A 14,055-nucleotide genomic window follows, 5' to 3' on the forward strand; every position below is an offset into this window, starting at 1 on the left:
GAACAAAACGGATTGCAGGAGTGAAAAGATCTGTGTGCACATCTTGGAATGTTTGTGCAGATGGGCATTGTTTTTAAGGTTAGGCTCTGGCTCACCTTTTCTTATGGAGGGTCCAAGCTTCTGTGACGACTCATTGATGACAGCTTTGGTCTGATTTAGCAGCTGAAGTCTTTATTTAATTTTTGAGAGTGAGTGAAATTTTTTGTCTTTTGGGTTAGGTTACTATTACAATTTTTCTTTTATTATTTCCTACCAAAAAGGCTCTTAGAAAATCACAAGGGGGAGAGTTTTGGAAGCAATTTCCTTCCTTCTGGCCCTGGTGCTGCCTTCCCTCCATCTGAGCTTTCTCGGCTCTTGGATCATTATGGTTCTGGGTTCCTGCGGAGGAGGAACCCGACCCAGCGAGTCTGTGGTCTGTCAGCTAGGAGGCTGTGTCAGCTAGGAGGCTGCTAATCCTCTCACTTTAGATGCGCGCTCTAAGCAGTCAAGGAGAGCTGGATGCTTTTCAGGAGCACCGTTAAAGAAACTACAAGTCCCTTTTCTTCGTCTTCACAGATTTTTTAAAAAACACAGTCGAAAGGGGACAGATCTCCCACCCCAGCCCCAACAACTCCCATCTCCCCTCTATTTAGTCAAATATCAGAATTCCAGAAGGTAGCAGTTGTGGGGGTGGGTCTCCAAGTACAGTTTGAAAGCAGAATCCTTATGGTCTTCTTCTCCATCCACTTTAAAAATCACCTTAGAATGTTCAACAGATCTCATTTCTTTTCGCCTCCTGCTTTTAATGTCTTGACATACCATGGAGGAAAATGCCTTCGAATTCTCCCCTTGCAGGATCTGTTCATTGCACTCAGCTAATCAAAAGCAGCACAGCAGACTCCAGCATCCTTTCATATTCAGGTTGGATGCAAGGTAAGGACAAAACAAACACTCGGACCTCAGCCAATGTATTGGTAGCTCCCAGCAGGGTTGAGAGCTCTGAGGATCAGGAAGGGATGGGGGGCGGGGGGCTGTTTACTGGTAAGAGTAGCTCTCATCATCATACTCCAACTCATCGTCTTCTGCCTCATCCAGCAGCCCATACTTGAACTTCCGGTAGACAGTGCCATCTTGGCCCATATAGACGATGTCATCCTCATCATCTTCATCGTAGTCCCGGTCCCTGTACTCAATCACCTGGTCCTCGTCGAGATAACTGCTCCTGTAGGAGGAGTATGACACGGTGGGTTCTGCCAGCTTTTCATAGCGCCCCTTTGCCACAGGTTGGCTTCGGGACTTCCGCCACACGACCACAGCAGCCCCCAACAGAAGCAGCAGCATGGCGCCTGAGGTCACCAGCAGAGCAGTCTTGGTGTGCTCATGGAACACGGTGTCGTCGCTGGCTGGAAGGATGCACTCATCTGATGGAAGGCCATCCCAGAGGAAGCAGCAAAGGGGAAAAAAGAAACAGAATTGGGGAAATCAAACTGTGAAGTAAGGGACTCTTTTTATCTAAAATGGTAGAATCATTTTTTTTTTTTTTCATTTTCTTAGGAGGCAACCGCGCTACAAAAACTCAGTACGTAACCCCATGAAGTCCCAGTCCACATCTGATCAACCAATGCTCCTAGAATGCTAAGTTTGAAATCCAGAAGGGACCCCAGATCCCTGTTTCCTGGGCCAGTCTCTAAGGGTCCAAACTTCTCAGTGATTCTTTGATTCCTGAGAAATGGTTTTTGGTTTTTTTGTTTTTGTTTTTTTTTGTATTTTTTTTCCTTTAGCTACCACTAAACAAGAACTCTGACTTTTCTTTTTTTTGCCCTAAAATGGAATTAACTCTCTAACTACCTTTTAGACTGGTCCAACATAACTCTCCCACCCTTCAAGAACCAGAAAGCATAATTTATAAAGCCCACAGACTCTTAGTCATTTGTGGCCTTGGAAAACTTTGGAACTAATTTGTTGTGGTAGATGAGAACTGGTTTACAAAACAACTGGATTTTCCAACCTATTAACTTCAAATTCAGGTGGGATTCTGGAACCAAGTTCTCTGATCACTGTGTTTGGTTTTCTTGGACATTCTTGGTACTCCCAAGGGGGAAAAAAAAAGAATATTTACTCTATTATCTTAACATCCTGACTACCATCTTAAATGACAAGGGATTTATAGCATAATTGAAAAATTTGAATCCCAGAGTCCTGCTCTTTCTTATTCAAAGCTTACACACACACACACACACACACACACACACACACACACACACACACACACTCAGGACCAGATAGGACCAAAAAAAAAGCATCACAGAAAAAAGAGCTATATTCATTCATTCATTCATTCATTCATTCATTCAGTATGACTTGAGTAGCTTAACTAATTTTATTTCCCCCTTTTTTTTTGTAATCTACCATACAGTAGGGGAAAAAGGGTATGAAACATCTCAGTTGGTTGTAGAAATTTTAATACACGGTAGGTAGGCTCTTCCCTCCCACCCCATTCTCCGCTTTCTCTCACATTCTCTACCCCTCCTCAGGAACCTTGCAACCATTTCTGCAACTGAGTAACCCAGTGACTGATGCCACCTGCCCTGCCATCACTGGTGTTTAATGGGGTTTCTATTTTATTCTAACAGGATTTGCTCATCAAGCAAAACTGTTTCCTCTAAAGTAGCAGTATTATCCTTATTGTATTTAACATTACCTCTGTCAGCACAGACTTGTCTTCTGGAAGAAGTAGGGTCATACTAGAGGGGCAGATTAGTAATCTGTCCGTGGCATGTGGTTCCTGAGGCAGGAGGATCTATCCTGGGCCTTTGGAGGATGTTTTCTTTTCAGGGTGCTGGGTGCACTCATATTTTACTATCTTTGGTATTAGGTCACTGGCCCAGGGCCAGCCTCTACCACTTGGTTTCTCTGTAGGAGGAAGCTGTCTCAGTAACAAAGGTACAATTAAGCTTGAATATCTGGGCTCTTTATTTCTCCTCATATACATACTATAGTAACTTTCTACCATGGACTTCATCCTCAGCTCAAGAAGATTTCCTTCCTTCCTTCCTTCCTTCCTTCCTTCCTTCCTTCCTTTCTTTCTTTCTTTCTTTCTTTCTTTCTTTTCTTTCATTCTTTCATTCTTTGTAGGGTTGCCCAAGATAGTTTTTAGAAAACAGGAAAAATGATTAAGTTCTTTCTTAGAACAAACATCCAGAAACTGCTCTCAAGAAGTTTCTGATTCGGGTTTCATTTAAACACATTGATGTAATGAGGGCTGTTGCTCTCTGCCCTGCATCAGACTCTGCAGGGAAGTGTAGATGAGGATCTGGAGAAACCAGTTGCTCTTGGTGTGTAGGAAAGCTGAGGAAGAAGAGGATTAGTTCTCGGAAAGGTGATCCTTGTAAACTAAGTGAAAGGCTGAAATAAAGAGTTAAATCCATGGCTGATATTAGTTATGGCCCTCAGATTTTCTTTATTTACAAATGGACAAACATAATGTTTATTGGTTTTGGTGGTGCATGATACATCTGACTCCCAGGGAAGAGGTCTATTTCTGGAGGAAAAATGTATTTTAAGAGTATGTTTTCCACACAGAAAGGATCACTCCATTCAGAAACCTTAAGTTTTATTTTGTTTGAAGATTTACTCATTTTTATTTTTCATGTGTAAGAATTGCTTACATTGGTGGTTCAGTGGTAGAATTTTGCAGGGTACATGTGGATAGGAGTGTTTTCCCTGCATGCATGTATGTGCCCTCCATGGGTGTCTGGTGCCTCAGGGAACCAGAATCTCCTGAAACTGGAGTTCCACACACAGCGAGCAGCCATATGGATGCTCTTAAAACCTGAGCCATCTCCAGGCCCTCAGATCTTTCTAACTTTTAATATACATGGATGGAGCTGGAGGATAATTGAAGACTTGGAATTGGTAAAGTCATTTCATTTATTCAGTAATATCTTATTTCTAAAATGCTTCAAATCTCTAATGAAATGGCTAGATTTGAGCTAGATTAGAATGAGTTTCAGTAGAATCAAGATAACCAATTTCTTCCCCCCTTCCCCTTAGGAGCAAAGATAAAAAAGAAACAGAATATGTTTATAAAGATCAAATTCTAGACTTTGGTAAGATGGGGGCAGCATAACTGTAGGAATAATAAGAAGCGTTGGGGCTTTGTAGTCTAGCGGGCCCATGTTCAGATTCCAGTTGAGCATTTGCGGTGTGCATGTGGGTATGTGATTTTTCTTAAAATATGAAGTCTAGTCTCAAAACATTGAGGTAGCTCTGGATGGTCTCTCAAACTTTCAATTTAGCTGAGAGTGGCTCTAAACTCTTGATCTTCCTGCCTCTACCTCCTAAGTGTTTAGGTTACACACAGGTACCATTAAGCCTGACTCTAGTCGAGCCTCTTTGCTATTGCTGTGGACTCGGACAGGGTAATCCAACCTTTGGGCCTCTGTCTTGTTGTTGCTAAAGTGGGGCCTGATTGATTAGGCTTTGAACCTGAGATATCTCCCAAAGACTTGGGGCCTTGGTTGGCAGTTGATGAATTTATGGGGAGTGACAGATCCGGAGGATTCGACCTATTCATTAGGTAAATCTGTTGATGGATGTATAATAAGATGACATTACTTGGAGGTGGTGAAAAATGGCTTTTAGTTGGAAGAAATGGGTTACTGGGGCAAGACGGGTTTTCTCAAACGACTCTGCTTCCTGACCGCCACGTGGTGAGCTGCAATGCTCTACCACATGCTTTCTGCCATGAGGCTGAGCAGCTCACCGTTGCCTAGAAATGACATCACTAAGTGACCATGAACTTAAATCTCTGATACCGTGAACCAAAATAGACCCTCCTTTAAATAGTTCTCCTCAGGTATCTGTCACATCTGTTGTGATGACAACAACCCAATTTGTGAACCAGGAGGTTTCAAGTAGGTAGGCCCTCAGCAGGTGCTTTGTGAATCATTCACACTCCTCCCACTTTGCCGGTCAGCTTTCTGAGCCATTTTCCCGGAGGCTGCCCCGCCTGCCCTCACCTGTGGAACTCTGGCAGTCACAGCAGTCCTGGGATCTGTGGGGGTGGGAAGCATTGCAGCAACGGAGACAGCGGCTGTCATCCATTTGCAGCAGCAGGCCAGCTGAGCACCCAGTGCAGTTCTTGCTGCCGGGACCCTTGCATTCCATGCAGCTCTCATGGCATTTTTTACAGTTAAAATTTTCTCCCTGTTAAGAACAGGAAAGAGGTGGTTTTTGAGTGCAAAGGTTTTAACTAGGTTCTCACATGGCTGTTTTCTCTTGTCTCTATAAATAGGGAAGAGTGTGATTGATTAATGGTGGCGTGGGTGTTCTAGTCTGTTTTATCTGTGCTGGGCAAAACACCAAACCAACTGTGTACAATTGGAGGAAGCCTTAGTTGGACCCTGACCTCTGAGTCAAGCTAGGAATTGTAGTAGGAGAATTACAGGCTTCTGGAGGGTTTTGTAACAATGTAACAAACTCAAAGACAGCCTGGTCAAAGACCAGTTGTGTCTAACTTTGCCACACACCTTTGCAGTCTAGACATTTACACATCCTGCACTTTGCGAAAGCAATATTCCAGGCATTGGCCAATTACTAATTCCTTCTCAGAATCTAGATTTGCTAAAGCTGAGGTCACTACTCCCACTTGGCAATGGCAGGAACAGAATAGAATGGCAGTGGCTCCCTTCTTAGTGTTTTCCAGTTTGATACATTTCCCAGCACTTTGTATTCGTCAGCACGTAGGTGCACATTGGTTTCCATTTCTTTTTACTTTTGTGTCTATGTGCAGTTTTTTCTTGTTGTTGTTTGTGTATGTATGTATGTATGTATGTATGTATGTATGTATGTATGTATTTATGCATCTATCTATCTATCTATCTATCTATCTATCTATCTATCTATCTATCTATCTATCTATCTATCATCTATCTACTTAGGGTCTTCCCTTGTAGCCTGGGCTGGCGTCAAATGCATGATCCTCCTGCTCCTTTGCTCAGCCTCCTGAATGCTGGGATTCAATTTCTACTTTGCGTGAGGCTAGTGCTGTGCTTTTTTTGGCCCTTACTCTTTTATATTTGTTGCCTGCTTGACTTCTATGGTTCCTGGATCCTTGTGCCCAGACTCAGAGTATAATTGTTGGTTATAACTAAGACAAAACTCATTGGAAGAGAGTTCAAAGTCCATGGCAACAACTCTCTCCTTCAATGCTAGAAATAGGGGTTAGGGAAAGACACCCCATTTAAACAACAACAGCAGCAACAACAATAGTATTGGTGTGTGTGTATGTGTGTGCATACAAATGTTTATGTAGGCATGCATGCGGAGGTCAGAGGATAACATTAGGAGCTGTTTCTCTCCTTCCACCATGATGTTTGAGGATTACACTCAAGTTGCTCACGCAGCAAGCACTTTTACCTACTGAACCATGTTAGTGGCCCAGAAGATGCTGTCCTATTGTACATTTGTAACTTCAGTGGGACGGATGATGATGATGAGAAACAGAAAGGTTGGATGCTCAGTGACAGAGCACTTGCCATGTGTGTGCCATGTGTGTGCCATGTGTGTGCCATGTGTGTGCCATGTGTGTGCCATGCGTGTGCCATGCGTGTGCCATGCGTGTGCCATGCGTGTGCCATGCGTGTGCCATGCGTGTGCCATGTGTGTGCCATGTATATGTCATGTGTGTGCCATGTGTGTGTCATGTGTGTGTCATGTGTGTGCCATGTGCGTGATAGGTACCACTGAAAATAAATACAGAGAAAGAACAGAAAAAGAGGAGTTGCCTTTCTTGAAGCATTTGGGAGTATCTATGATGCCGATAGAGTGTTTCCAGATGTTCTTCTCAAATCTTCTGGGTGCGGTTCTACCTATGCTCCTATGTGATCATCAGTAAATCCCCCCCCGCCCCCCCCGGAGCTGAGGATCGAACCCAGGGCCTTGCGCTTGCTAGGCAAGCACTCTACCACTGAGCTAAATCCCCAACCCCATCAGTAAATTCTTTAATTTCTTGGAGCCTGCTTCTCTGAACTTTAATTTCGATGTCAGAATTCAAAGAGAGCTTATATGCAAATATGCTGATCTATTTTGGTTTCACCATTGATGCATTTTCTTAGGGTTTCAAGTCCAGAAACAACCAATAAGTGAATGGATTCAGGAAATCGGTGGCTCCCAGGAAACTGGTTAACCTATACTTGCTGTAAGATGTGGAGGAAACAGAAAGGAGGGCCAGCAAGCTTCTGCCTGTGTTCACGTACGTGTCTGACCAGACAGCCAGAAAGAGGAGAGTTTGTGTTTCTGTTGTAATCAGGGACTGAGCTTCCTCTGTGGTCATAGAGAGTGGCTATGGGGCTTGGGTTATCTTAGATCCTTCCAGTTCCGTGAATCAAGGAGGAAGTAGAAGGAGCTTGACCATTTTATGAATGAAAGAGATGGTTCAGTGTTAAATGTATGCTGTGCAGAGTGTAGTGATATGTAGGCCATTTTCACTTCCCAGAAAGACGTGGGAATTGAACTCCACAAGGGTGGGAATGGGAGAGCATACACCAACCCCAGGTCTCAGTACCTTTCCATCTCTGTACTCCCCTACGATACATTCTGGGGTGCAAATTCCTTTCAGAAGGTGGTAGCTCCACACACAGGATAAGCAATTCCACGCCTCCTTTCCTGAAAAGAGAGAGAGAGAGAGAGAGAGAGAGAGAGAGAGAGAGAGATCACATTATGAGACAGATTTCAGATTCTAATCTCTGCCTTGATGTCAGAGCACTTGGGAGTAAGGAAAATGTCAAGTAAATTGAAGCTGAAAGGTGACCGAGGATATGACAAGTGTCTACAAGACAAAGCAAAGACTTACGGAACGCAAAGTCTCATCCTGGAGACTCTCAATCTGAACACTGAGAATTTGAGGATGAGAGATTGTGTGTCTCAGCAAATGATTTCTAGAAAATGAGAGATCACGTGAAATGCTTCTGAAATGGGAGGGGCCAGGGGGTAACCTGTGGTAGACCCCTGCCCAGCACGCACAAGGAAGGCCCTGGGGTTCCGTCTCCAGCTGGAAAAGGAACGTTCATGAAGCCTTTCTTTCTTCTCCTATCATCAAACGCTTGTTTCCTTGAGGATTTGAAATCCCCTCCCCAGATAGTTTGAAATATGCATTATTATATACGTAGCCTCCCTGCTGTGTGGCAGGCTGGCAGACCTGTGTGACTGGAACTAGGGAGTGCTGCCTTTCCAACTTGGCTGAAGCCCAGACCCTGGGTAGTATTCACTGGAGTGTGTCAGCCTTGCTGGAAACCAGTGAGTTTATTTTCATGTTTTCCTTTGCTGTGTTGTAAACCCTGAACACCTAGGGACCAGGGATCTTTCACAAAGAACTAAGTTCCTGGGTATTTTCTGTTTTTTTTCAAGGCTAAGAGACTCTGCCTATTACTGTTTCTAGGCTGGAAAGACAGAGCTTTTTAACATTTCCTTAAAATTCAGAACAGCTCACCATCTGCTTTGTCTTACACTGACCTCACCTATTTTCATCCTTCTTCCCCGAAACCAGCCCTGGGTATTCAACTCATGCAGGGCAGCCCTGGGATTCAGCTGTGAGGCGCAATGGGTAGAAAGAGGCGGCTTGAGAGAGTTCAGGGTTTATACTGTGCAGGGAGGATAAATCAGAAGGTGAGTGGTTAAAGGAAGGAAACAGCTAACTCCAGAGGCAGCAGCTGCACACACTGGTATAGATTAGGTACGTGCGTGGTCCACCTCCCTGCTACTCAGTGCTTCAGAATGGTATTTCTCTTCCCTCCCTATCCTCCTCCCATCCCCCTTCCTCTCCCCTTTTTGTCCCCTCCCTGACCTTCCTCCCTTCTCCCTCCTGTTCCCACCCTCTTTTTCTTTTTCCAATGGGTGTCACCCAGGCTGACTTCAACCTTCCATGATCCTCCTGCCTCCGCCTTCTAAGTGCTGGAGTTAAAGGTGTTTGCCCCCATGGTCATCAAATCGCTTTCTTCTGAACAACTAAAATTACTGTCTAGTCAAAAGTGGATGAAGCACAGACACGCTGCTCCTTCCGATTGCCAACTTTTTCCAGATTTGTTTCCCATGTCCTCCTTAGCATGGCAGTTCATGTTTCAGAAAAATTTTAACCTTTTTTTCTCTATTTAATTTATAGCCTAAGGTTGGAAGAAATCCCTAACGTTTGTAATCTGTGCGTTTCAAAATCAGAGTTAGCCCAAGATCCACCAGGTAGCAAAGGGTACGTGTGGTATTCGAAGGTCAGCGGAAGGGAGGAAAACAGAGGCGGGAAATGGCTAGCAGTGAGCTCCAGGCCCAGTCAGGAAGACAAAGAAGAATCCCAAGTGTGGGCTTTCCCCTGATCCACCCAGTGTTGCCAGTCACCCCCGAATCCTGTCTTGGGGATCCTGTGTTGATGAGCTTGAGAAAGAAATGCTTGAAGCTGCCTTGATTTGGTAGGAAATCTCAAGTCCAGTAGAGAAGGGTAGAGTTCTTACAGCCATTCTCTGACATCATAAATGATGTCTCCAATCCATACCAAAACGTTCAAATATGATTTGTGCTTTGTTTTGATGTGCCCATGTTAAGGCACATCAACTTACCTACTGATGGTCCTCCCTTGCCTCACTGTACAACACTAATGGGTAGAAACTAGGGCTGTCAGGCTTAGCAAACGGCAATCCAGTTATTTATTGGCCTCTTATTTTTACCACAGTTCTGTGTGAATGTGATTAGGTACTTTTAAATTGCTTGCTTCTTTGACTTCTCCTGCTATTAAGATGAACCATAACCTGGAGCTGTGAGTTAAGATCAACGCTTCCTCCTGGCTGGGGTATTTTATTTTATTCTATTTTTTTTTTTAATTTTATCACAGCAACAGTTTGTGAAAACAGAAACAAGAACGGAAATTACACAAAGTAAACTACCCTCCCTCGTTTCCAGGAATCTGGATATCCAAGATGACTGGGTGTTTGTTAAGTAAATAAACAGGTGAATGGATACCCAGAATTGTAAGGGAACACCGAGGGAAGGCTGGGGAAAGGCTTTTGAAAAAACAAGCTGAGTGTAATGGAGCAGAAAGCAGTCCTGGCAGAACCGACTGAAGGAGTCAGTACTCTGGAGAGGCAGGAGGCAGGGTTGGTTCAGATTTATAGTAAGTCACTGTGCTTGCATTCGAAGACTGAGTAAGGGGTAGCAAGGGATGGGGATGGATGTGAGGAACGCCTGTGGAGGGAGAGCCTCAGCGGCAGATATCGAACAGACTAAAACCAGTGCAGGAATGAATGCTATTATGTGCATGTTATTATCTGTCTTGTAAGATCCATCTGACAGCACGGAGGATTGGATGGCCACTAGGTGGCTCATAGCGGGGACAGGAAAGACCACTTAGCTAACTGGTACTAACTGGTGATTCAAGCAACAAACTGTGAGAGCAGAAATCAAGTTATAATGTCGCGAATGGCTAAGAGAGGGGAGGTATTTAAGGTGTCATGACTTAGAGACAAACCGTGGAGACCTAGGGATCAAGAAGAGAAAAGGATAATGCCAGGTTACTGTGCCAGGCAAGGGGGATGCCTAGTAAAGCCGTTCATCAAGGTAAGAAACAGGAAAAGGTGGTCTGAGAAAAGAGTGAGGGTATCTATTGGAAATCTAATGTGAGATATCAGCTAGAAATTCAATGTGTGGAAGAATGGAGTCATTAAAACTATTTATTAGAAGTAGACACATTCATCAAGACAATGATGATAATGACAGGGTATGGTGGCAATCATTTGTAATCTCAGCATTAGGGAGGCTAAGGTAGGAGGATTGTGAGGTCAAGGCAAGTCTGGTCTACACACACACACATACACACACACACACACACACACAGTGAGAAACAAAAATACATGCATGCACATGTGCAGACATGCACACACAAAACTCCCAAACTCAATCAGATTGGCCTTTGCTTCATCCAAGAGTACTAAATAACTCAAGGCTTTTGAATTAGCAGAGTGAGGTTGGACAACGGTTTAGTACACAATGTTCTAAGAAAATGTTTACCCTATAATTACACATATACATCTAAAAATTAAATGTAGAGCTGGAGACATGGCTCAGCACTTAAGAACAATGGCTGCTCTTCCAGAGGACGGAGATTTGACTCCCAGCACCCACTTCATTGCTCCCAACCTTCTGTAACTCCAGTCCCTGGGTATCTTATGGCCTCTGTGGGCACTGAATGCACTTTGTGCACTGGCATGCATAGATGCAGGCAAAACACCCATACACATAAGATAAAAACACATTGCTGAGCATGGTGGTGCACACCTTTAATCCAATTAAGCACCCAGGAGGTAGAGGTAGGCGGATCCCTGTGAGCTCAAGGCTGGTTTGGTATATATAGTGAGTGAGTTCCAGGCCAGCCAGAGCTACGTATTAAGACCTTGTCTCAAAAATGAATAAAAACCATATGTGAACTCAGGTTCTGATATAGTTTGATATTGAAGCATACTGAGATGGGAATAGAAATAGCAGAGAAAGCAAGAAAAAGAAATTTGACTAAACTCTCTAGACAAAATTTCTATGACCCAGAAAGCAAACACATCTGAACAGTGTCAGGATCAAGCAGTTGTCTGCTCTGGCCAGGACAGGAAGTAGGCAGTTCACAGTGAGAGGACCAGCTACCTGACTGCTCTGACCAGAACAGTAAGTAGGCAGTGGCAGATGTAAGCTCAACTTTTGTTGTTGTTGCTGCTGCTGTTTTTAACCATAACAGAAGCTAAATATTTCCCAAGATACTGGAACCAAAGCCTGGGCTCGGAGTTTAAACAGGAGTTAGGGTGGGCTATGCTGTAACAGACAAGCCCTCCGGCACGCTGTTAATTGGTTTGCTGAGATCTGTACTGCCAAGAATATCACCTCTGGGAAAAATGGACCATCCTAGTCTGGATAGAGTTTCTGGTGGGAGAGACAGGTGGAGTAAATTGAAAAACAGATTTTTAGAAGTACGAATGTATCTTAGTCTACATAGCAAATTTTAGGACATCCAGAGTTACATAGAGAGATGCAAAAACAAACAAACAAACAAACAAACGAACAAACGCCTCTGAGGGATGAAGGAAGAGACAGAGGAGTAAGAGCCCAAATCTAACTCCCTCATTCACAATGAACTTAAGGTGAGCATTTAAATGTACACAGATAAAAGAAAGCTAAGAAAACCAAAAACGGGCCTGGGGATATAGGTGAGCTCTCAGAGTGATTGCTTAGTGTATGCAAATCCTGGCTTCAGTCCCCATCCCCTCCTAAACTGGCTATGGTGGCAGTTGCCTGTAATTCCAGCAATTTGGGAAATGGACACAGGAGAATAAAGCAGTCAAGGCTATCTTTGGCAACATCTCCTTGGGGTCAAGACTAGACAAACAACGTTTGGAGCTGAGCATTTTTCCAGTTTGGAGAAAAAGGAATCATTTCCCTCCTATACATTCATTTCTTATTCAACACTTAGGAGAACACTTATCAAGCATTGTAGTAAAAAGTGGGAGCAGGGCTAGAAGGGAGCATCATAGAACCCTGATAATCCTTGCTCTTTTTGGAGGGGCTCTTGTTGGAGAGATGGACATATTTAATTAAAACGTAATGTATGGCTGGAAATATAGCCCTGTGGAATGGGTATGTATGTGTTCTTACCTAGCTTATGTAAGACCCTAAATTTGATAAGCAGCACCCACAAAATGTCACATAAAATGCGTCACTGAAACACTGAATTACAGAACTGGGATGGGGGAAGAAGCCTTCCAGAAGGAAGACCAAGACTAACTCTCTAGAGATGATGTTCAAGTTGGGCCTCAGAGTCCCATGGTTTTGTTCTTAAGGAAGGAGAACTACGCCGCAGGATCTCGTGAGAGAGTGGCATATTAGGTGGCTGCTGAGTGGTTCTGTGTACTTGTGGGTGGTTCTTGACTCTAGAATATATGGAATAAAAATTAAGATTGAAGATAAAGTGATCTGAATAGGGAAACTTTTGAATCACCTGTTTTGTTTGTTTGTTTTATTTAGACTAGTTATGTTTGGCTTTACCTTGGGTCTCTGGGCTACCTAGTCTCTGATATTTTTGGGGGTGGGGTGGGGTATCTAAGTGGTGTCAGGTCTGGGTTCTGTCTCGTGGAGTGGGTCTTAGGTCAAGCCAGACATTGGTTGGCTACTCTTACAGGTTCTGTGCCACCATTGTCCTAGCATATCTGCAGGCAGGACAGATTGTAGGTCAAAGGTTTTGTGGTTGAGTTGGTATTTATGGTTCTGTTTTGGTAGCCTCCAGAGTACCTTCTCACACTGAAGATACTAGAACATAGGTGGGAAGGCTCCGTGTAGGCACCAGCTTTACTTCTCAATGACTTGTGCAGATGTTGTCTTCAGTAATGGGGTCTTGCTGTCAGTTTGGGGAGAGCATCCCGTTGTCTTGGCAATAGCCTAGGGCTATTTGGAGATTTCCATGACACTCCCTTGGCCAACAACTCAAATGAACGCAACCCAGTCTTAGTATGAGAAGCCTCATTTGCTGACAATTGATGACTATTTGGAATTCTGTTCCCCTTATTATTGGGAGACTTCATTAGGACCACCTTGATGTAATTTAGGAAGTTTCCATTGCAGTAGGGTTCCATACCATCCCTCAAATACTTCTATATTCTACCTGACTTCCCATGAATCCCCTCCCTCGACCCTGTCTCCTCTTCCTTCTTCATCCCCCATCTTCCCATTCTCTCCACCGCCCCCAGTATACCCATAAAATCTGTTCTAATTCTCCCTTCTAATTATCTTTAAAAATGGGAGCTGGGCATGGTGGTCCATTCCAGTAGGCAAAGGCTAAGAGTATAAGGCAGGAACATTATGTGTTTAAGGACATATAGCAACATATGGAGGGAGAATATGTTCGTTATATACTTGTGTGAAATGTCCTTGTTTTAATAATACAAATTAATGTGAGGCCAATCAACATCCAAAGGACTGTTAGAAATGAAATGTATCCAGAAAGGCTGAGCAAGCCAGGGCTGTTCTGAAAAGGAGAACTAGAATGTGAACTACCATCTT

General features: G+C 43.7%; 1 protein-coding gene across 1 annotated transcript in view; it reads right to left on the minus strand.

Moving 5' to 3' along the window:
• Window positions 1–927: 927 nt before the first annotated feature.
• The window catches only part of Pcsk5 (proprotein convertase subtilisin/kexin type 5), a 409,124-nt gene continuing 395,996 nt past the window's right edge, over window positions 928–14,055 (minus strand). The window contains exons 36-38 of the mRNA XM_032891692.1: window positions 7,547–7,647; window positions 5,001–5,187; window positions 928–1,400 (exon numbers count right to left, since the gene is read on the minus strand). Of these exons, the coding sequence (XP_032747583.1) occupies window positions 1,015–1,400; window positions 5,001–5,187; window positions 7,547–7,647 (674 nt within the window). The 3' untranslated portion in view covers window positions 928–1,014. The remainder of the gene's footprint in view (window positions 1,401–5,000; window positions 5,188–7,546; window positions 7,648–14,055) is intronic.

The sequence above is a fragment of the Rattus rattus genome, chromosome 2 (genome assembly GCF_011064425.1).
Source record: "Rattus rattus isolate New Zealand chromosome 2, Rrattus_CSIRO_v1, whole genome shotgun sequence".
NCBI classification, from domain to species: domain Eukaryota; kingdom Metazoa; phylum Chordata; class Mammalia; order Rodentia; family Muridae; genus Rattus; species Rattus rattus.